This window comes from Nelumbo nucifera, chromosome 2, assembly GCF_055504915.1.
Source record: "Nelumbo nucifera cultivar China Antique chromosome 2, China Antique-T2T, whole genome shotgun sequence".
Lineage (NCBI taxonomy): Eukaryota > Viridiplantae > Streptophyta > Magnoliopsida > Proteales > Nelumbonaceae > Nelumbo > Nelumbo nucifera.
Window position 1 is genome coordinate 69,485,967 of NC_142650.1, and position 25,249 is coordinate 69,511,215.

Below are 25,249 nucleotides of genomic sequence, written 5' to 3' on the forward strand. Positions count from 1 at the left end.
GCATGTCTAAGAGAAGGAGATTATGTTCCATGTTACGGCATCAAAACAAATTAACAAATAATCAGCCAATATTCACTCAAATTAACCTTGGATTGTTCATAAAAAAAAAAAATGAATTCTGTGTGTGTGTGAAAATTCACAGGAGTTTCTGATTGGTCAAAGTTCTTTTGGTATCATAAAAAAATCCAGTTAAACAAGTTAAACATGTGTTATTTTTTTATCAATGTCAAACACGTGTTGTTATAAAAAGATCTTTTCTTTTAAAAAATACAGAACAATAAGCTTAGCATACTTTACATGTATGCATATTATGAATATAATTATATTCTGTATTATAAGAATATAGTAATGAATAAAGCATTCCCATGGTTTTTGCTATATATTTGAATAATTTGTCAAAATTTTTTAAAATATGCATAAATATGCTTATCTACTATTCATATTTTTTTTTAAATATGCATAACAAGCAGCAAGTTTGTTGAGCCTGGTAACTTGAGGGGCTACTATTCTTAATTTTCCACTCCGATCAACATCCACTATTGAACATTATTTACAGAAATTACATAGACTAAACAGCAAATCTAAATGGAATCCTCAATCTAGCAATATGGGCATTATTCTAGAATGCCCAAAATAGTTAGCATATTTTTTCGTTTTTTCAGCAAACAAGAGACTGAAAAAAAAAGAAAAAAGAAATTTATAGGTAGCACTGCTCCAAAGATCAAGATCTACCTGACTACCTACCATCACTGAGTAATGACTTCACTTCTATAACTGACATTCGAACATCTTGGAGCTCCTTTTCTACCTTTCTGGACAGGCAACCTGACTCGTGTTCATCTGACATGCAAGAGCAGCAGGTTGTATCACCCAGCAATTGGGTCTTCCTATGGGTTGCTTTCAACCTAGCTTCTCTTAACTCCTCTAGACTTTGTATCTGCATCTGCAGTTCTTCTTCCTTTAGCTTTACTTCATTCTCTTTCAAGTCAGATTCAAATACAGATTGGTGGTATTCAAGAAGCATTTTGTCAACTTCTGTATTCCCATTGTCCATCTCTAAAAGCTTTTGCTTCTCTTGGATAACATTCCAAAGTCCAAGCTCCACCTCCCCCACTTTTCTCAAGCCAGACTGTACCTCCCCTTCAACAGATTTTATCTTGCACTCCAACTCTCCAGATTTTGTCTGGAAAATTGCAATTTCCCTTTGTATGCTCTGTAGCTCTTCTCGAGACCGTTTTATCTCAGTTAGCAGCTTGGTTTGGTCTTCCTCCAACTTAAGCAACTCTGTAGCTTTACACCAATTTCTTTGTGTGGTAATCTCTTTTTTCTCCACATTATCTATCGCAAGCAGCACCTTCTCTGTCTCTTGCCTTTGCTGTTCCTCCTCAAGTTTTGATTTTAATAAGAGACGTTTATTTCTTAGTTCAACATCATATTTTTGAAGCTTAATCTTCTTAGCCTCAAGTTCATCCTTTTGTGCTTGAAGACGAGCTAGCTCCTCTTTCTTTTGATTTATGTTAGAGGAGAAAGCATCCATGTCTGCCCTTGCTTGAATTTCTTGCTGCTCCCAATAACCAACTGATGAAGAAAAGCTTGATAGAGAAGACTTCATAGCCAATAATTTGTCATCAACAACTACTCTTCTTTCTAGCATTTCAGAAGAGAGATTTACAATCTCTTGCTGCTTGACTTGAATAATTTTCTCTGTAGCTTCAATTTTTCTTGAGAGCTCATCCACCTCACTGGTTGCTTTGTCATACAACCCAAATAAACCCAGAGCATTTGAAGCATGCACAAGCTTATTTTCAGCCTTCTCCAGCTTCATTCTTGCCAAATTTAGATCATCTAATATTTTAGAATCAGTGACTCCTGATAACCTTCCTTCCACCTCAGAATTATCGGCAATATCAACTTGTAGTACTTCAGTTGGATTTCCTTCATCTGTTAATGAATTTTCTAGACATGGGCCAGATTCATATTGCTCAGTCAATCCAGAAAAACCTATCTGTTCTCTTGAAACTTTTGCATCATCAGATTTAGAAGGAAGTTCATCCAAATTGAGGCCTTCACCTCCATCTACTTCAACAAGCTTTTCTGGGCAATTAAACTCTTCTATCTCTTCGGTATCACTGTTCTGCCTGTTGAAACAAAGCATTCTTTTGAGTTCATCCCTCTCCTGCATGGCTTTCTCATACAAACCCATCAGTTTCTCATTTTCTTCATGCATTTCTTGAAGTTGTCTTTCCAGATGTTCAATCTCTCTCATCCTGTCAGTATCTCTTTCCTCAGGAAAGCCCATTGAACTGCAATTGTGATCATCAGTGGTGTCTACCTGTGTGTTTCCAGCCTTTCTGTTGTCTTTATTAGCTTCTTCTGCAGCATGTTCATATAGTTCGATCAGTTTATTGTTATCATCAATTAGGATTTTCAGCCTCATCCTAAGCTCATCATTCTCTTTGGCCAAAATTATTGCTGTTTCATGAGCTTCTGCTTCTCGTTGACTTGCAGAGGCAATTGCATCGACCATGGTTTTAAGCTCCATCTGATCATTTAATGTGACATTGGACATATGATCAGGTGCTGCAAAATGAAGAGAAGGAAGTTCAATTTGTACTTGTTGCCCTGTAACTCCATTCATTGCTCCTGAAGTATTCTTCACGTCTTCAAGTTCTTGTTTCAACTCATTAACACGCCTGACAAAGTTGTGCAAAAAGCAAGCATAAAAAATTTGTAGCAAGCAAAGCATAAAAAATGCATTTCAAGCACATGAAAACAAAACTGCTATTTTTTGAGAAAAGTCGAGCATGATATCTTATCAAAGGACAAGTTAGATTTATTGAGGGTCACGATAGATATCTTTGGGTAAAGGAAAATACTAATAGGACACAAAGTACTAACCATTTATCCATTCTTCAATGTTCCATTATAATTCTCCCAACTTGGGACTAATGGATTAAAAAAGATCAAAACCATCTAGTTCCTTAGGCCACTTTGGCAAAGAAAAATGTCAGATGGTGTTCCAGCATTTCCACTTCTGTACAATTCCAGATGTTCTTTGTAAGTGGAAGTGGAATGCCATTGTTTTTTTTTTTTTTTGATAAATAAGTGGAATCCAGTGTTCTCATTTTTGAAATTCCAAATTTTAAATAGGCCAAGTTAGAAAACATTGTTATTCAATTAAAGCCAGCAGATTCAATGAGCAACAACTCCTATTTACAAGTGAAGGGATCCTGAACGGTATTCAAAATTAAATCAGGTGACAGTGGCAGAGCTGCAATATCTAATTCTTCTCTTAAGTTAAGAATCTCAAATTGATGGATAGAACCTTCAATTCTTTTCTGGCCCTGTTACAGTTTGACTTGATGCTTCAAAACTAAGAAATGTGTAGTTAAGATTTAAAGTGGAAAAGAATAGTTTGGTCTCTTGAAAACCATAGACTTCAAAAAAATAACAAAATAAACAATTTGGGTTCCGCAGTCTTCAAGAAAATCAAGGATTCCCTATTACCATGCTAAATAAGATCATCTTGAGGAAATATATCATGGCTCAGGTTGTTTCAAGCATGGCATTATAAGCTGCTCAGGGCATCTTCATACAAGGAAATGCAGAAATAATTAAATTATTAGAATAATACCTCTCCAATTGTCCTTTCTCATCAAGGCAGGAGTTTAGCTTCTTGCAAAGTGCATCCAGTTCACTTTGGTTCTGAATAGCCTGTGAAAATCCAAGTGACAAACGACAAGTTGGATTCCAAGTTTCAAGTTGAAAAATATAGAATACATTTTGAACAAACAGTCTTACCTGCATGCGGAGAAACTCATTCTCCTCATTCATTGAAGAATGCCAAGATGTTGGATTCTGTGTTGAAACACGAAAGGATTATTACTGAAGCACAAAAATTACATATAGATTTTCATATGTAGCTGAATTACAATACTAAGAATTCCTTCTGATTTTAGGTTTTTCCCCTTGCTAACCTTATTATTGGTGCATAAGCTTTTTCTGGTTATATATCGTTTAGCACAAGGTAGTTAGATGAGTTCACAGGATAAATTGCAAAGATGTCAGTTAGAAAATTGAAAACACCATGTTTCATGCAGTCCGTGGCATGCAGCAACTCAATTGCATAAAAAAATTAGCTCAGGAATTGATTTTCTGATGATTGATCACTTGCTCTGGCTTAATCACTTGTTAAGAGACTATTCCCATCCAGCCCATGTCCAACTGAAGATAAAACAAATTTGAATCTGGGCTCCTTTATCACATGGAAAGAGGACTGAGCTTAAAAGTTACTACAAGAGTATAGAGAGCCTGCATTGCCTAAAAGTTGCCAAGTGGAAAATGCATTGGTCATCTAGATCATTTTTGCAAGCCTTTTTTTATTATTTTTTTTCTAGGAAGACCTCTTATATAGGCTTACTTAATCTATAAAGTGCAAATAAACAATAGCATTAACTCCCAATATGAAGCTAAGTTCAAAGAAAAAGTTGTTGCAATCTCTGCAATTTGTGGTACAACGCCCCAATTTTTCAGGTAGGAAGACATGGTTTGATCAAAATAATTGTAAGCATACAGCTTAGTGCAAAATAAAAATAAATAAATAAATAAAAGACAAATATAATGAATGGAGTGAGAATATTATAATCCAATCAAGATCATATTGAAATGAAAGATTCACCAAATCTTGGTCATTGTTAGAGGTTAAAGAAAAGAAGCCAAGAACTGCAGAATCTTACTCAGTGTTTTAAAAGCACAAGGCGCAAAAAAAGCCCAGGCCAATTTGCACCCAAGGCACATGCCTTTTTGAAGCAAGGCACAAAAATACAAAAAAAAAAGCTAAAATAAAAAAAAATGTCAGAAAATTCAAACAAATGCCAAACAAAATAAAAAAATTGCAAAAAATAAAAAAATATTAATAAAAATATAAATTTAAATTTTAAAATAATTTTTTTAAAACTTACTATCTAAATTTAAAATACATAAACATAACATGTAAAGCGTATTCAAGTGAAAATTTAAAAATAAAATCAAACATATAAAACATTTTCAAGCATGTAAAACCCACAATCTCTTTTTTTCCTCAATTGCATTACTTCAAGTAGCTAATGTGATGTAAAACATACTAAATTCCTGATTCTACGAGCTGCCTTTGTGCCACGCCCCTCGAGGCAAGCCCAAACAAGTCGATGTTGGGGCCTTAAATTCTTAGTTCTCACACAAAAATAATGATTTTATAAATATTAATTGCTTTTTAAGAAGATATTTTATTAGGATGAATGAATGAACAACATTAGCAAACAGGGGGTTCTTGGAGCGGAGCCCCTGGCCCAACCGCTAGGTTCAAAAAAAAAAGCAAAAAAGCGTGGAATTTTCAAAAGGCGCATGCCTGGGCTGAGGCGCAAGGCACATCAGACGTACACCTAGGCACACCAAGCATACACCTTTGAAAGGGCTGCGCTTAGGACCTAGGCAAGGCGCATTTTAGTATGTGCCTCGCTTGTGCGCCTAGGCGTGCCTTTTAAATCACTGATCTTACTTGGTAGCTAGTTTACAGTCCCAAACCTTACCAGAAATCCCCAATATATTGATGACAGAAGGCCATAACTAATGCCATCAATCTATTAGTTCCACTATACCCTTGGCATGCTTCATGTGTTGTGTTGGTATGCATGAAAATGGTATTTACCATAATTTCTTATTGTTGAAGGGTATGTGGATTGCAGAGGAAGAGATAGTAAAATTCAATGCTTGTCAAATTTTGCCAAGCGAGTTGTTCAAATGCTTCTCCTAGAAAGCATCCTTTAGCTGTTACTTGGAGAAGACAACAGTCTTGCAGTATATATTGTTCCTGAGATCACTTTTATGACTTAGGCACATCTGTACTATGGAATCTAAATTTCTTAATTGCAACTGTATCTGAGATAATAGTTCTATAGATTTTACTAGGTTTCCATACATTTGCAACTATGACTGCCGAAAACAATTTTCTCAAAGATTTAGAAGATTTGAAGGTGGAAAAGATCTTAAAGAATGCTTAGTTAGATGACCAACTCCATGAAGGGAAACAGAGAAAATGACCCATAATGCTTTAATCATTAAAATGGGCTTAAAATTCAGTTACCCTAATGAAATAAAAGTAGCTTGCTATCCTTTCAGATACAGGAAATCTTATTAATCTTACCTGACTGGAAATCAGAAGATTATCCTCGCCATTAGAAATGGTTGCCAAATCGAAAGTTCCTTTCTAAAACACAAAACCAGAAATTTAGGATAAAATACATAGTTTAACACAGAACATAGATCTGAGAACATTTAGGGAAGCACAAATTTACCTGAACTGTCTCGAGATCTGCTTCATGCATAAGTTTCCAATCCAATGCTTCAAGTAACTAAAATTTTGCGGAGTACTTCAATGAACATACACATGCAAATAGAAAGAACTAGAAAGAAAAAGAACAAAAATACTAGCCCTAACATAAGATCAACTTGTACCTTGCTCTGCAATATTGTGATTTGTTCGCTCATCATCTCCCGTTCTCCCTCCTCAACGAAAGACTTTAATCTGAAATGCTGAATGAGTCAGTAATGAAGGTTTTACGACCTGAGTTTCTGTGCTCCACAGGCTTGCCAAATCAATTAGAGATCTGGCATTAAGGTCAGGCTATGTGATGGGAGTCCAGTGTGGTTAATTTAGCTTGCTTCTCTAGCTATTTTAGAAGTAATTTTCCTAATTGAAGTAGCAACCAGCAAACATTAAAAGTGAACTAAAATGAATAAATTTAACATTAAAAGTAGAATGCAAACAGCATTAATTATATAGTATATAAAAAAAACTTTAGAGGGTGGAAAGTGACAAAGCCCCTATTCAGAAAACAATAAAGAAGGGTTGTCCCAATTAGATGGAGAGCAGTGATTAGAGGAAAAATGATGTGGACAGAAAGACAAATTACATGCAGTACCTCAAGTATACAGCAATAAACGCAAGAAATACCAAGCTGAAAACAACAAACAAGTTGGATGTTTAGGGATTTCAGACCTGAACCTGAAGTAAAACTCCTCACGGAACAGTTCCACTACAGTAACAATGTCAACAAGCTGGCCTCCCGCGCGGACACGCAGCAATAGGATTGGAAGGTGCCAAAATGGGTCGACTCCTCAAAACCCAAGCTCCCAATACTTGAAACCCTAACTGGGGCTGAGCTACAGTTCAAACAAGAGAGAAAGAACCAAAAAGACCCCTACAGAAACAGCCCCCTTCTCTTTTATAAGACTCACTGGCTTGCTGGACAAGCCAGTTAAAGTATTTACACATAAGCCTCTAGAATGTTTCCCTCTCACAAGCAACTCCTTAAGAACAAAACTAACTTCAAATGAACGCTCAAAAGATAACTTTTGTTGCAAAAAGACCCAAGGGACCAAAATCCAACAGATATGCACCCAACTGCCCCTGGCCAAACTGTCAACAAAGCTCCCCAAAAGCAACAATTTGGGATCCTACAATAAAAAAAACATGCAAAACAGAATACATTCACACATTTTTTTGCCTCATCAAAAAAATGAAGAGGTAGAACTCCTATATTAAAAAACATGCGGAGAGATGATATTCTGTTTTTGTTTAGAGAAATTGATAGAGAAATAGAAGATGCAAGCTACTAGATATAAATACCTACCATTATGGTTTGCACAAACCCATTTTATAGATATATTAATTGAAAATTGATTCATTAATGCCTTCTACACTCTTTTATCCTTGTCTATATAACAAGATAATATGATATTGATTTAACTACACCCCACCTAAAATTTGTAAACCATCAAATAAAAAGCTTTAGCAACAAAACAACTACCAAAAAAAATGTCTTATCACCTTGGCAATACAACAATGCTAGAGATGAGATCAACTTAATCCACAAAGACACCTGAACTAATATTTGTTGCTATAGGTCAACAATTTAACCAAAATTTAATCAATAAATTCTTTTCTTTCTATACTTACAATTTCCTTTAGCATTTGTCTACATTTTTAATTTCCGTTTTAGGGTCCATTGCTTGGTGTAATGGTAAATCTTGGGCAAGTATGCGAACTTGGGATCTAGTTTGAGTCTTTGTGCAAAAAGTGCCAAAGGTTAGGTCTGTAATTCTGTATCCAGTCCACCCAACCAAAGGCCCCAAATGGTTGTGACCAGAATTGGGCAATGCCTATTTTTCATCTTATGTTTTTGATATTTCAAAGTAGTCGTTAGCATTATATGCAATTTTGAGTGAAAAGGTTTCCATGCCCGGACAAGATCTCATGTTATGTACTGCTGCAAGAAAACAGATGTAAGCTTTTCCTTTCCATTATAGGCTAGCTAGATATTACAGAGATAATACAGAAGGAAACTTGAAGTAATGAATAAAGGATTCAGACCAGAAAGAAGAGAAGCACATGCCTTCTAAGTTCTTCTTTTAGACGCAGATTTTCCATGGCAAATCTCGTGACTTCTTGATTCCGATCCAATTGGGTGCGAAGAACCTCTATCTCTTTCAAGTGTTCCTCCTTTTCTTGCAAAAGATGTGTCTCAGCTGAGATTTTACCAGAAGCAACTGCCTCCAACCTCTTTATTCCTGCTTCACGGAATCGAAGCCTCATTTTCAATCCCTGTATCTCATCTTCTCTTTGTTTAGCCTGATTCACAACAAAAATCCCAAGAATTCAACATTAACATTAAAACAATGGCAAATCTCATGTTTTCAACATTAACATAAAAACAATGACAAAATCTCATGTTAGGGTCACATTTACATGTGCCTAAAAATACCATTCAGGTTTTTGTTTTGGTGTCAGAAGGGATTATTAAGTGCAAATAGGTGTCAGGTGGTTTCAAGTGATGTCCTTAATAAAGAGGGATTATTAAGTACGAAAGCAAACTAGCATAATGAAATGACTTCAAAATGAACATTGTATCTGTGTCAGATGCTTCAATTATCTATTAATTCCATATACGCATCATCCTTTCCATATATGGGTAACATACATTCCTTTGTTTTCCTTCTTCTTTCCTTTTTATATTAGCTTATCATAGTATAATGATATTTCTATATATAGTTATCGAAGGAAAAAAAGTACTTCTATATACAGGCTGGAGGTAAAGGTGGAGACCAATAATTCACTCTAGTAACTGAAATTATTTATGGATAATTTACAGTGAAGGTTTATTTTTCTTCTTTGACATTTAATTAATAACTTCTAGTGAGTTCACCTATCCCACTTTGGGGGGAGGGGCATTTTATTATTATAGATAAAGAAACAAACTTTATTAGATGTATGAGCAGCAGCCCCCCACATAATGTTTCTTGTAGCATCCAAAAACAAGTGATTTTCTTGCTCTTACCAGTTGCATAGCTGCCTGATTTTCAGCAGCCAACGCCTGCAATGCAATGTCTTTATCCTTTTCCCTCCTAAAAGCTCCAACAAGTGCAGCTTCATATTCTTTCTTCTGAATATGCAAACAATTAATAAATTAAATAATAAACAGATTAGATGGATTTTTACAAGCTTAGGAAATAAAAGAAGATACCTGAGACATTCTTTTGTCAGATGTGAGTGGACTGAATGATCCCTGAAGCCCTTCCCACTTAAAGCAGCCTGGAGATCCTGGAAAGCTCACTGTCCAGTTATTATTCTCCTGATTCTCAGACCCTCCATTGACTAAACCTTGCAGACGGCTTACTTCTTTCTGACGTAAAACTCAACATGTTTGTATATTAGTCTTTATTGTTCTGATAATTCCATAAACTGGTAATCAATAATTTATTAAAACAAACAAATTGCTTAAAAATATTAATGTAGAAATATTAGGTGATATGAAATTCAGAAGCAAGTCAAGCAACATAATATTATTTAAAGAAAACTTTGAATTTTTGTTGTGCTACAAAAAGAAAGAAAGGAAAAGAAAGAAAAACATGAAGAGATCTTTTTAAACCTTAACCTAGGCTGGTAAAGGGTCCTAGGTTGTTCAAGAAGGCAGTGTTCAATGTTCAACCCCCCCCCTAAAACAATGCCCATTTATATTAGAAGGGATATATTTGCAATTATAAAAGAATCCCTAACAAGGGACCAAACAGAAAATAAAGAAAATAAGTAGAGCTTACAAGCGCAATGTTAGCATACAACCAGTGTTCTAAAAGAAAAGGTGCAAGAAAAGGGAAAGGGGGTCTTCTAGCACCCAAATTGAGCAAGGCGCACACCCACACGGAGCAAGGCACAACTTTTTAAAAAAAATCTAAAAAATAAAAAACATTAGTACATAAAATATGAAAACCTGAACTTTAAAAGAGATTAATTTTTTTAAAAAACTGTATTGACTCAGATCAAAATGCATAAACATAACACAAAGAAATTCATAGTGGAGGCAAAATGAAAGTAAACATATGTAGGTTGTACTAAAGTTCTTTAAACACTCAACAATTTAAGCATGTGAAATTCTCAACATGTTTGTCAATCTCCTAGTTGCATTACTTCAAGTAGCTAGTTTGTCTACCAAAAAAACGTAGCTAGTTTTGACGTCAGATGTCTTGTATTCCTAATCCTAGGTCCTAGGAGGTTGGGGCCTTTGCAAAGGCAAATGGCCTCAAATCCTATTGTTATTAACTACAATGTGCATATTCTATCATATGCTTACAATTGATGAACATAGGGGGTTACTTTTGTTGTTTTGATCACAGCCCAATATATTTTAGGGTTAGGGATTAGAGATCAGCATGTATTGTTTTTGCTTTGTTATTTGAAATTTTGCTATCTAAGATCCTATTTACAGTAACTAGCACTTCAAGTATTCAAAAGCTCTTTGTTTTTATTTCTTTCAAAAGTTAACAATGCATTACTTGTGCGTAATCACCAATAGAGATGATCATGGTTGGGTCGGGTTTTTATAGGGTAGTAAGAGCATTTTTAGTCCAAGCATTTGCTCACATAAATTAATAAAACAATATTCAAGAAAATTAAAATTTAAATCTAAGTTTATATTTATGATTACATATATATATATATATATATATATATAACTTTATGACACATATACTACAAACGTTATTTATAATTATAAATATTACATATAATATATATTATATCAATTATATTTGTTAGACAATGTATGCCCTTAGCTCCAATCAAATTAATGTACTGGTGCATTTATTATAAATGACTAAAAGTACATAATTGATTCGCGTTATATTGGTGTGTTTCTGTGTAATACCCTTAAACTAGACACTTATGAGACTCGTGTTAGTTTAGAATCTTCACAGCCATTGGATAGATCTGGGGAGATTTATCCTGCCAAGGCTGACACTAATGTGCCGCCAAGTGGGTTGGGGTGGCTTGTCTCAGCTGCCAGGGTGAGACCTGAGGCACATGCACCCTGAACCAGACCAAATTCCAGTATTGCACTGAACCTTGGAGACAGATGGGCAAAACTGGATTGTTACACCTAACCCTCATAGACTCGATTATGGTACTGCACTAGGTGTCGGATTAGGCTATCTTTGATATGCCAATCAGTGAGATCCTTAGCGGGGGTCAAAACCTGGGTATGTTGGGGCAGTCCGAGAATTCACCTGAGTGAGTAATAATAGTGACAGGATCAGCCCCTTTGTCGGACAAAGTGAATGATCGGGGAATGCACTCTCTCTGATGGAAACCTAAACTGTCGGCAGTTGATTTCAGACTTATTGAAATTTGTTTGCAAAATATATTTATATAGAGATATACTTATATATTATGGTTTCACAAAATGTTTGCAAAAGGTTTTAATTCCCGGGATCCATGTGAGTAGAGAGTGCAACATTGTACCTTGCAGCCGAAGGAGAGGTCCTCTCTTGTTGGGTAGTGTTTGATCATTATGGGCTGAGAGGTTAAGTGTAAGACCATTGAGGGTAATACCTGATGGGCTAATCTTACATCTGCCCACAGTCCCAAGGACCATTTAGTGTAAATGTTGGCCCATTAAGTGTCCATACTGATGGACTCAGGGGTTCACTATGTTCTGTAGTGAATTCGACTAGGCCTTGTAACAGAGGTTGGGTTGAACCCATGTGGCTGATATGTAGATCAATGCTAGGGTCCAACACCATACAAAGAGAGCCAAGCTAGCCAACATTTAAAGGGAAAGTGAGCTATGTGACTAAATGGGCCTAAAGCCCATTTCGAACTGAGCTTAAGTAAGTTAATTAAAAGGAGCGAATTCTAGCCTAGTCCAATCTATCTGAGTCTAGCCTACATTATGTTTATGTGTAGGCTCGATTGGCCTAGGTCAAGTTGGGCTTGGAAGAAACTTCTGCCCAGGCCCCAAAAAATTTTTAGGATGGGTTGGGCCAACAATGTGGACCCAAGCAAAATGGTCAACCCTAATCACCAATAAAAGGCAACCTAACACACAAGAATGTCTTTTTATAATAAGATAAAATTTTGTTAAGAAAGAAATGAACAAGGCAAGTGATAAGAAATCATCAAAAGGATAACAACCAAATAATAACAAACAAAAACTCCATGCTAACTCTTAACTCCTCACATCCTAAAATTGATAAAAGAAAATCTCTATCAAAAACGATAATTAAACAACCCTCACTAACATACTTAAAGCAAGCCCAAAGCCCCACAATACAATAGCCCAAAAACACACTACCAATTCTAGGCTTCTAGCGTATTAAAATTTTAGTCCTATTCTAATGTATCAACAAATTCAAAAGATGGATCATCAGCAGCTCACTCCCTTTTCTCCAACTCCATAAAAGCTTTTCTTGTAAAATCCTCATCTCCTAAGAAAGAAAGCCCCAACATTTTACTTAATTGGAATTATTTATCAGTTACTCTTTTCCAATAAAACCTTCTTATCTACCAATCTAATTTGGTTAAAAAATCACCTCAACCTCTTCTTGCAATCAACATGGGTTTAAGGGAGAAGCATGCCTACCTAACTTGTGGACCTAGGAATGCCTTTTAAAATATTGCAATCAGCATAGTTCATATTATCAAAATACATCTAACCTTTCTATGCTTTACAAACTCCTTCAAACTTGGGCTCCAGAGATAAATTTGTCAAAATTCATGCCCTAGTATGAGTCATAGCCTTAATGCCTTACTAAAGATTCCAACTATGTGATTCCAAATAGTAAGGGTAATAAGTCCAATAAATGTGAATCACATATAAAGTGGCTTGTCACTTTAATGTGTTTATCTCATAGAACACTAGATTGGTAGTTATATCAATATTGCTAGTATTGTATGCATAAAAAATGTGACATTGAAAAAAATGACAAGGTAGAAGACTAAGTTAAACAATATCACTATAGGAAAATATGGCGTGATACTCAACTTCAAGAGATGACTTGGAACAGTCTATTGTTCCTTACATTTCCAAGAAATAAGTGAACCATTAAGGAAATATACACCACCCTATAGTTGAGCATCTAGCACATGGGTAACCCAACCCAATCGTCATTGAATAAGCCTACAATTGAAGTGAAGTAGAAAAAAGAAGCCTACTCCAATTATAGGGTTTTAGATGTGCCAATAGTTGTCCCACTACCACCTATACCACCAGAAGTAGATGCCTCGCTAGTACCAAAGCAGTGTGTACCTAGGCTAGCTGGCCATCCTTGGTTGTTGAAAAAAAAGCATTGTTGCAAAAACTCTAAGAGAATAATATAAGGTTTTAGATGCACCAATAGTTGTTCCACCAGAAGTAGATGCCTCACTAGTACCAAAGTAGTGTAACCTAGGCTGGTTGGCTGGCTACCCTTGGTTGTTGAAAAAAAAAGCATTGTTGCAAAAACTCTTAAGAGAATAATAAACTTATGGGGTCTAATGTAACTTAATATACCACACCAAAAGGCCTATTTATATTAGAAGACAAGTATTTACAATTATTTAAGACTCCCTAATAAGGCACGAAAAAAGAATGGAAACAAAGGAAAGCATGCAAGCAACATATATAAAGATAACATGAACCATAGTACCACTATAGTACATCTAACCCACAAGCCAAGTTAGTTCAGGAAGGTCAAGTATGAATTAATTTCAGAAAATTCAAAATTGTATAGAAAAGTTCTCATCCCATGTTTAGGTTTTACCAAGTTATGCTACATGCCACAACTTCGAAGGTGAAATATTTCAAGTTGCATAGTACCTTGAGTTGTTGAATCTGCAAGCGCATGGCAATGACATCTCCGGAAGCATCTTCATTTACAATTGCCTGGAAAATAAATAATTAGAAGAGTTTTTGGTGTAGCTATACTTAGTGAACCCCACCAAGAAGATTCCAAGGGAAAGAAAATTAAAAAAAAAATCAAAATTAGATTTACTTTGTAATCAAACTTTTAGAGCTAAGAAGTTTCATCATTGGCTGTCCAAATGGTGAACAAAACCCCTACTACATAATCAAAAATCAAAATATAGCATGGGAACAACATCCTCTGTCTTGCCCTAGTAATAACTTTTTATGTTAACCCACAAGCAACTAGAAAATGGCAAAGTACAGTTTACATACATTGTTTTTAATGAACTTAGCACGTTGAGCAAACTTTAGCGTGCTTAGTGTCTCCAGCGAACAGCTACCAAAAAGCCAAGAATCTTGTCAAGTTCAAGGATCAAACCAATCTTATTGAAAAAACAAAGATAACAAAATCCATCTACAGATGTTAATTGGAACACAGGAAAATGTATGGAAAATATTAAGAGGGAGGAAGTAGCAATAATAGGATGTTACTAACCAGTTAGATGGACTTATATTTGCAATTATTATTGTTTTCGAATTTCCTCCTAGTGAATCCTGAAAAATAAGTTTAAACATGAAACAAGTTATTTTATATGTGATAATTCAGAAATAATGAACCCACAAAACATTAGTGTTATCAATGTGGCAAAGAGTTTACTAGTCAGTGGTCTTTTCCTATTTTATATACCATAATTCAATCAACAACAGTACTATAACAATAAATAGGCATATTCTATATCATTACAAATAAATATAGATACAAAGAAATAAAGCTTTAAAATGACTTTGTGGTTACTAGTCACTAACCAATTTTCCATGCTTAGTCAGCCTAGGCGAAGAATTGACCTAATAATTAATGATGCAATTGAATTATGGTATATAGTTGATGCTTTGGTAAAAAAGAAAACTCTATGGCTTCATTTTCATTAAAAGGTTTTCAAAAATCAAATCTTGGACAAGGCAATGCATAATTTTATAACATCCTCATTACTTGGTTGACTTCAAAAGTGCTTTTTAAGCTGAGCCACTCATGCATATTTGGCTATGTCCAACTCAAATTATGCATTCCCAATCAATAAGACCATCTCCAGTGATTGTTCAATCACTCTTTAAGTATTTGAAAGAAACCCTTTGAGCTTTTTCTCATTAGAAGGTTTTAAACCATAGAAAATGAAATATTTGCTATGTCCAACTCAAAATATGTATTTCCAATCAACAAGACCATCTCCATTGATTGTTCAATCACTCTTTAAGGCTTTGAAAGAAAATCTTTGAGCTTTTTCTCATTATAAGTTTTTAAATCTTAGTAAGTGCAATATAGCAAGGCATAAATAATTGCTTGACTAAATTAATAGTACTTTAGCTGAGTTAGTCATATATATTTGTTTTATCCATGTTATGCAAAAATGGAAGCAATAAAAGAACCCATGGAGAAATATAAATCAGTTTTCCAATTCATACACTAATTAATGAATTTTTGGGTGGTAGGGATATATTGATATTTTGAGTTTTTAAGTTTATGTTCTACTTGTAAGTGTTAATTAAGAATAAGGTCTCAAGTCTTCTAGAAATGTATTATTAGTAATAAATCAAAATTGATATTCAAGATAACTTTTAGATTTACTGTATATCAATCTATTTATAGTAAAATTATTACTTATTCTTTTTAATAATTTTTTGTTTTTTTAATTAGCATCAATAGGATTGGTAAATTGTCATTGGAGTTGCTTAAAAATTAAGAGTCATTTGAGTGTCCTAATGGGTTACCTACAGGTTTGGCTTAGTTTTAAAACAACTAGAAGTTTTTTGTGGCTAGTTTCCAAGTCCAAGTTGGAGTCTATAAAAGGACATCTGAGATCACAGAACCTATCTATAAATAGTCATTGTAATTGCAATTTAGATGAGTTGAAAAAAAATAAAGTTTGGCTGAGTGAATCCAAATAGCCATTGTACTTGCTATCTACCCTAACCGCAAGAGTTCTTTTTTTGAAAGTTCTCTGCTCTTATTTAATTCTTCTCCATCCCATCCTCATCCTTCATCCTTAGCTCCACAAGAAAAAGCACTAGCATTTTAGCACTAAGGCAAGGCACAATTTTTTTGAAATTAAAAAAAAAAAGAAATAAAATTGAAAAATAATACACAAAATGCAAACTTGAATTTTAAAAGAAATTAAATGGTTTAAAAATCCTAATGGCTCAAACTAATATACATAAACACAACAAGTGGATTGTACCAAAGTGCTTCAAACATTCAACAATTCAAGCATGTGAAACCTTTAATCTATTTATTTATCTCCTAGTTGCATTACTTCAAGTAGCTAGTGTGATATTAAACATCTTGCATTCCTAAGCCTAGGAGATTAGCTCTCAACAAGCCCAAACAAGTCAATACAAGATTTTGGGCCCCCAACCTAAATTTTTGGCCCATATATATAAAGAGATTAGTTTTGTGACTTTAGTCATAGTTCATTCTATTTTAGGATTAGGGATCATATATTAGTTGTATCCTTGTTGTTTCTTTAGTAAAAGTTTTGCTATTTTAAGATATTATTTGCAAGGACTAAGGCTTCAAGTATATTTGAAAGGCTTTGCTTTTGTTAATTTTAAAAGTTAAGAAACAAAAGTGTAAGACACAAAAGAATCCACAAAAACAACAAACAAATTTAACAAGGTGTGTACTGATAAAGCACAAGGTGCACTTCACACATACCCAGGCGCACTAAGCACATGCCTTTTGAAAGGGGCTGCACTTGGGTTCAAGGAAGGCACATAATGATGTGCACCTTGCCTCCTGTGTCTAGCCATGATGCCTTTTAAAACACTATCCACCACCAAATCTGAAATTCATAGGGCTTCCTACCTTGTCCAACATCAACAACTTAAGAGCTGAGCTACTCATGCATATTTGCAATATCCACTCAAGCAATGCAGCACCAATCAACAAGAACATCTTTAGTGGTTTTTCAAACATTCTTTAAGGATTTGAAAGAAGCCCTTTTGGCTCCATTCTCATTACAGGGTTGTAAATCTTAGCAAGTGTAATATATGGCAAAGCATAAACAGTTGTTTGTCTAAATTCATAGTGTTAAAGCTAAGCTAGTCATAAACATTTTGTCCAGCTCAAGCTATCCACAAGTCTTGGTCAACCTGCAGCAGACCATCTTCGGTGGCTATTCAGTTGTTTTCATAAAGTCAGCCAAATCATCATGCAATTGCCTAGCTATGGATTCTAAGAGGCAAACTTGGGATCATAATGCATACAGATGGGGTCCGTGAGGATTTGAACATGCTAAATATGGAAACAGAGAAAGATAGGATGTTAGATATTTCCACTACATCTCATGCCATAGCAAGTACCAAGAAGTTAAAGAGCATATTCTACTTTCTGAATATGGAAATGAATTATAGGGCAACTGATTGAAGCTCAAACATGATCTTTTAGTACTTATTTATGGAATCAAACCTCCCTACCTGAAGCAAAAATGTCAGCTTTGAATCCCGATAAGGAACATGAAGTGACTTCCCATTGGAAATATTCACAAGGTTCATAATTACAAGTCTGTAAATTAAGAATAAACCCATTTGAAAAATCACCATCCCAAGGAAAATAAGAGAAAAATATAATATAATTAGATCTTGGCCAAACAAATGCAGATCAGAGAAAGGTTGACAAATAGATGAAAAGTGACAAACAGACCCCAATGTTGAAAGGGACTTGTTGATGTTAGTGGCTTCCTTGAGACGTTCACCTTCAGCACCTGAGCTCTTCTGCCTGAGGTTGGAATATTATAAACATTAGTTAGAAGACAAAAGTATCCTTTTTTACCAAAAAATAAAATAAAAATAGCCTCTGTCAAATGAAAAAAAGAGAGATTTCCTTTCATCCTTTATGTCAGGGTAGAACCCTCTATTTTGTAGTTAATTGTTGCATAACTTACCTCTCTGAACCAGCCAGATCTACAAGATTTAACCGAGCAAATCTATGATGAGTTACACCTTGGGATTCCCACTGCAACAAGCTCTCAGTTAGTAAGTTTTGAAAATCCTCTTCTATAACATTGTAACCCAAATACCGTGATAGGGTTCAGGGAAAAATAATAGAAGCTGTGTTTTTATCAATAGCAACAGAGAGAACAAAAAAGCCTAATACCCACCTTACTTTCAATGGCACAAGTGAAGACGCTGTGAGAACGACTACTTGCACGGTTCATATTAGTTGCAGCTACCTTTCTGTTTGCAGCTCCCTGAAACCATAAGCATAATGACAGCCTTCAGTCAAAGAACTACCATGGTTATTTCAATATTCTTTCATGAATGGTTAGGATAAATGATTTAAATGATTGGCACGATGATAATACACAGCAGAATTATCTATAGCTCTGCAGAATTTTACCAGGCATATGTTTGATAGGACTAGCAAAGTATATGGTTAGGCATACCAAGAAAATTATATTGAAAAGTAAAAGGTGCAAAGATATTTTTAAGAAATAAAAAGTAACTTCTGTTGTATCGCTGAAGAAAAAAACTTAGCTATGTAGTCATTGTTCACATCCTGAGATCAGGAAAAAATAACATGGCATGCAACTATGCAAGGATTACACTTCAACAATGATAATTCTACACATGCAATATCAGTAACAAGAGCCAATTGCTACAACTATGGATGGATAATAAAATAATAATAATGATGATGATGAGAAAAGATATATAAATATACAATACAACTTACAAAACCCATCAAAAAAGTCTCAATATTGTACGATAAATGATTCCAAGCATTAAGCAATCTCTCTAGTAATGTCTATAAGCAGAGTAGTGCCTATTCACCTGAACAAGTTGTTGAATAACATCTTGAGCACTTGTAACCTCCAACTCTGTTAGATTCTCCACATAAATACCCTTTTTTGCATCCTCTCTTATCTGCAAATTCCAACCAAAACACTTGAAAAATGCTTGCTAATACAGAAAGAAAAGATAATTAGTTAAGCACATAGATTAGTCATGACTTGAAACACCTTGTGAAAAATATAACTCAATAAGAAGAAAATATTCATATGAGATAAGAAGGAAATTATTCATCAATAATTTAAAATGGAAATAGAAAATAAGCTAAGATAGAAGTATCATCCAGATGAGTGTTAACAAACAATCTCCACAGATGTTCAAAAAATATCAATACCTGTAAATTTAAAGAGGTTGGGTCCAAAAGATCAAGAATTTGTTCATTGTATATTTCCAAAAATGAGCATTTACAAGTAAACCTCAGCTTTTCATCCCTACGAGTTTCCTTTTCCTGTAAAACCACAAGTGAAGCATGAAATTACATGCTGATTCATTAAAATGTAAAATAATAAAAATTAAACCAAAAGAATAGTTAAGGTGGCTAGGCAATGCCTAGGTGTTATGGCAACAACTATTTCTGTCTAGCAGACAAGAAATAATAATAGTTTCAAAATGCAACAGACATATTATTGGAATTCAAGTTAATCTTAAATAAATAAACCACAAAATAATCAGAAAAATAAAAGGCAATGAAATAATAAATTGCACTTGATTTTCAGAAATCATTACTAGATTTTTTAATACCCTCCTTGGTTCAAAGGAAAACACACATATAAACACAAGATTCTAATTGTTAGCTCTACATAAATTCTTATCAACAAATAAGTCTCACGCATATTTTGCCAAAACACTGTTCGGTTATGTAAAAGGTTGTTACCATTTGTAAAAGAAATACCAGGATGATCACTTAAACAACAATAAGAAGTCATTTCATATACAGGGGTTCTTCCAATTCCACAAATGAATGAGGATTTAGTTAAGGCTTCAATGCATACCAAAGATAACAAGGACTAACCTTTTGGATCCTTGAAAATAAGTACTCAAAGACTCTAGGTGTCATTCCGCAATTAACACTAGGTCTTCGAGTGCCTCCCTCTATGTCTCCAAGCATTGTGTGAGTCTTTCCACTACCAGTCTGCAGGGACAAAAGCTTAAATAACAGTTTACAAGTAGCACAAATGGAATGGAACCAAACCAAACAAGTATTGCAAGTACAAGTAATATTTACTAAACAAAACATTCAAAATCTCTCCTGTATCTACATCCAAAAACTGTTGATCAGAAAGCATGTATACATGTATCATAAGAACCATCATTCTAATTTTACAACTTACAAGGTAACTTTTTTACTAAAAAATTTGAGCAGTTTATGAGGAAAAACTCATATACACAAACTCTCCTCCCTGTATACAATTAACAGGGCATATATAATGCTTTTCCTAGCCATCAACAATAATATGTGAAACTAGCCAAAAACAATCAGAAAGACTGGGGAAAAGGAAATCAAGAGAGTTGGAAGTTGGAACTCACTTGGCCATATGCAAACATGCAACTGTTATAGCCTCCCATGCAATTTTCCACCATGGGCACTCCAGCCACTTTGAATAACTTCTCCTGATATGAACTTCAGTGAGTCCCTGTTGGAATCCAGATCCCATACATTGATGTAAATGGTGAAGAATAATCCAATAATACCTGGCTAATTGTCTCCCCAGCTACAAGATCAAAGGTGAAACGAGATTCCGGATGCCCAATCCATGTAACTGTTTGGCTGCTTTCCTGCCTAACACATTTGCTGTAGCCTTGGAGGGATATTTCAGAACTACTAAGGGGACGTATCCGGATGACAACCTGATACACATAAGATATAAAACATAAATAAATTTGATTAATAACTACACTGAATATGAGAAAACTATATCTGTTCTTTCTTTTTTTAGGGGGGATTCTTCTAGCATTTGATAAATTCCTTCCAAGGCATGATTGGGTAAGTTATTGAATGAACATTTCTTCAAAATCATGACAATAAGATTGTCTTATCACAAAAATATATTTTGCACTCCTGAAGGTGTAGAACAATGTTGACTATACTAGATTGAGAAATATAAACATAACATAACACCTAGTAGAAGCCATGAGATTGAGTCGGCCATGTTCCATCACTGCCTTCTTAAGAACTCTTGGAGCAGATACCAACATTTATTCTCAATTCCTGATTATTTATCCTTTAATTTCCATTTTTATAAAATTTTAAGCACAAAGAAGAGAATCTTTCAAATAAAATGAGCGATAAGCATGATATGTTATAGGATTAGTATATAGATTGGTGAACACTAACATCAAGTTAGATTTTCCTCTTTATGGATATGCTCTTAGGTCAATTTAGGATGCTCCTCCTTAATTTATGATTCAGACTGGGAATCCTGTTCTATTTTTCACAGGTGTGACAAATGACCTGGAAAAAAGAAGAGAGACATATTAACTTTATGTAGTTTTGCCTGCACTATTTTATAGCAACTGGGATTATTAGTATCTCAGTATCAAGCTTGCCTCTAGTTCAGTCCTAACCTAGATCTTCATGTTTACTTTCTCAAATTCTTTTTTTCTACTTTATTTTGGATGAATGATACTTTATGGATTTATTGTCAAACTCATCTAACCTTTACTTAAAACTTGAATATATCCATTTCTTCTGTTTCAAAGTTTCTTCTACCCATAAATCTTTCAATCTTATTACATTACATGTTCCATTGTTTCCTTTTGAACAAACACTAACAAAACAAAGTGATAATAGCAGTGTTTCCAACCCACCATTGACTCGGCCAATTGAACTATTCGAGCTGTCACCTGGCTTAGGTTCTAGGTCCAATTTTGCTAAAACAGGTATTTGGTCAAAAAACGTTGACCTAGCCAAAAACCATCCGACCCGGTCACCAAGTCATGGGTTGCATAGTAAATGGATGTGCAAACTTTCGAAGGCCAAAACCCCCTTTTTTGAGCCTCAAATCACATTTTTTAGCATTTTTTACAAATAAAAATTTAAAAATATAAATTAAACATAAGATAATATTTATATATACATATATTACATCTAACAAATCATTATACATTTTTATTGATAAAATACATGTTTATACATACCTACACACACACATATACATATATGCATACATATATATATATATATATATATATATATATATGTATATATATATACATATATATATATATACATATATATATGCATATATACATATGCTGATGTGGCACAACCTGACCCATTCGACCCGACCAGTAGAACCAGTGACCCGTGACCCAAAAGGCAAAAACGATTTGGCCTCTAGGTCGGTTTTTTAAAATTCGGATAATAGACATAATAGAGATATTGACATTTGATTGAAATAGAAATGAGGTCAGTTTAGGATTTCAAGTACTAAATTTGTCTTCCTTATTGGCATTTTTAATAGCACTTCCACTTTAACAAAAAACTTATAGCTTCAAATGTTATAAAAAAATTAAAATGATCTAATTCCACATAGCATCTAAGCCCCAAATGTTATTAACTATTAAAAATCAAGGACCAACCCTCATGAAAATGTTTGGTGACGATTCCTATGATAAAGGCATCAATAGATCACCCACAAGATTATCAGATTATTTTATGACATTCCTCCTAGGTGTTCTCCATTATTTGCAAATTTGTTTCCCAATGTGGAAAACTGGTGGTATGTTACAATGGATATGTCACTGAATAGAATAGAATAATGAAACAGGATTCCATATATAGTTGGGACAAGGCTTAGTATTCAACTTAAAATTTTATTACTTCCAAATCATGCAAAACACTATTCTAGAATTATTACCTATATCCTTGAAAACCTCTAATTTTTCATATTTCATACTTTCTAGGTGCATACATGTTTCATTTCAGATTATTGCTAAAATGTTTATTTTATTTAATTCACATTTAAACAATAAATGAGCTAATTTACATGTATTCTTACTCCTAAACAAGATATTGAAACCTCTGGTTGTTGTCTATCCCTAACCCTTTGATGACTTTTTTCTTATAATCCTACTTCTGAGTTCTGAATCTAAAACAGTTATCATTAAGTATAAATGAAGGCCACAATACCCATGTTGGACCAAAGGAAATATATAAGATAAATTGATCAAGACAACAGAAAGAGAAAAAGAGAGAATATGCATTCACTAGATTTCCAATAAAGAAAGGGCGTATTCTCACATGATTTGGTTGACTGGAACTATAAATGTGATGCATTATTAACTAGAACCTCTGCTGTATCTCTACAGATCAACCAAAGAATACAACAGAAAAGATTGTATGATCCACTTAAACCAATGTAAGCTCATAATATTCCCTACTAAAAAACCCGTTAATTCTTGGCCCAGCCTGCATGTCTGACACTTATACCAAGCTTCTCCAATTCCCTTCTGATGCTAATTATTCCACAATAAGCATGAGTGGGTTTCATTATAACACCAAAAATGCTACATTTGTCATCTTATACAGGAACTGTCTCCATAGACATACAAGACTCTTGCAAGAAGCAGAGCTCCCACCAAATTCTCATGAACCATTAGAAAATCATAATAAACTCCAGATGTTGGTACCGAAACGTGAAATCCAGAGTCCAGATTTCTCTTAAAGAGAGTCATCGGATAATAGACTCTTTTAAGAATAATGCATCAACAGAATACCTGGACGTTGTGATCCTTCCAGAAAGAAGGGTCTTCCTCCAACTCGAAGCTCTGGCTTGCCGCTCCATTAACGCTATGTTCTTCCCTCCCGCTGATACTTCGGATGGCTGAATTAGCTACTATAGAGTGACACAAATTCTCCTTAGATGCCGATTTCAAGATATTCGGGGTACTCCGGACAGAATCACATTCCGAGTGTTCCTGAAACCTAAACCGGCTTCTAATAGCGCTCGCTGCCTCTGAGATGATCGGCATTTCCTTTCTCACGAATTTTTTCCTCTCCGATTCAAGAAATTAGCCCTAAAAAATGGAAGTTGGGCTTTTGGAACGGATTTGCAGGCGAGATTAGAGCGAAAAAGATCAAATGCAGAAGATATTGGAGAAAAATCTAGGGCACGGGCTGATGACTAGACTAGACTCTAGAGTTGCTGAGCAAAGAAAGAAAGATCTATTATAGAATGGGAAAGCGCGCTCGAAGGGGGAAATGAGAATTGTTTGAAAAAAAATATAGTCAAAATGGCTTTAACATCTCTAATTATCATCGGACGGCAGAAAATGTTCCGGATAAACGGTCAGGAGATCATGAATTCAAATTTCTAGACCGTTTGGACGCACATGGCAGAGGCTTTCTTGTATTATTGTATATTGATTTTTGAAATCGGTGGAAAAGATGAAAAGAGAAGAAAATTCATATAGCTACCCTATACTTAGAAGTGGTAATATTTAGCCCCCTGAACTTTTAGATTTCAACACTTTGCCCTCTAACCCAATAACAGGTCATTGTCTATTTGAGATTCGATGGGCTGATGCAAACAAACATTTTTTTTTGGTACTCGATAGAAACTGATTGGGTTATGGTTGAGCTGGCCCTGGGTGCCACGTGTCACCTCTACAGCTGCCTTATCACTTTGGCCACGTCATTTGGATAAGCGCGACCAAGATGGGAAATTGTCGTATGAATGAGGACAACTCCGCTGGGGATTAGGTCTTTATCCCGAAGACCCTGGCAGGCAACCTCATCCCAACAACCCCGAAAGCCTCATTCGACCAGGGGACCCCAACTTTTGACTTCCATACTGTTACTCTGCTTGGACGAGCACCATTCTCTAACTACTCGGCCTGACCTCCCACTATTCTCGACTGACTTGAGCGTCGGAGTACCTACCCAAGGATAATTCCTCAGGCCTCTGACTACTTTCTTGGTTTCAGATCTTGGAGCGTGGCTTCATCCTTCCACCTCGTCTCCACCCAATTGGCATGATTATCTAACTACGACCTCGGTTCAAGAACTACCTCGGATCGAGCAACATTAGAAACAAACATGAAAATGATAAATATAAGGGTAAATTTCTTAAACTACCCTTATCGTCTAGCTAATTGACTAAGTGTATCCTTACTGTTTGAAAATTGACTAACACTACCTCTATTGTTTC

At 34.9% G+C, this 25,249-nt stretch overlaps 1 protein-coding gene across 1 annotated transcript; it reads right to left on the reverse strand.

Moving 5' to 3' along the window:
• Positions 1–601: 601 nt before the first annotated feature.
• LOC104601470 (P-loop containing nucleoside triphosphate hydrolases superfamily protein) lies at positions 602–24,243 on the reverse strand. The gene is made up of 22 exons (XM_010264814.3): positions 23,817–24,243; positions 20,790–20,945; positions 20,625–20,708; positions 20,110–20,229; positions 19,432–19,545; positions 19,080–19,172; positions 18,407–18,496; positions 18,191–18,261; positions 17,950–18,024; positions 17,724–17,811; positions 14,749–14,807; positions 14,526–14,589; positions 14,166–14,231; positions 9,561–9,719; positions 9,375–9,479; positions 8,433–8,668; positions 6,493–6,562; positions 6,333–6,389; positions 6,182–6,244; positions 3,802–3,858; positions 3,635–3,714; positions 602–2,693 (listed from the first exon to the last, which is right to left on the reverse strand). Exons 1-22 carry the CDS (start codon positions 24,069–24,071, stop codon positions 737–739), a joined length of 4,119 nt encoding a protein of 1,372 aa, XP_010263116.1. The 5' UTR covers positions 24,072–24,243; the 3' UTR covers positions 602–736.
• Positions 24,244–25,249: the final 1,006 nt, after the last annotated feature.

What these genes read in the sequence shown, in the direction of transcription:
- LOC104601470 (XM_010264814.3), bottom strand. Translation starts at nt 24,071, where the DNA reads ATGCCGATCATCTCAGAGGCAGCGAGCGCTATTAGAAGCCGGTTTAGG. An exon ending in TTATTCAACAACTTGTTCAG is followed by an intron (nt 18,497 to 19,079) that starts GTGAATAGGCAC and finishes TTATGGTTTCAG; the next exon opens with GGAGCTGCAAACAGAAAGGT. An exon ending in AAGTCCCTTTCAACATTGGG is followed by an intron (nt 17,812 to 17,949) that starts GTCTGTTTGTCA and finishes CTTAATTTACAG; the next exon opens with ACTTGTAATTATGAACCTTG.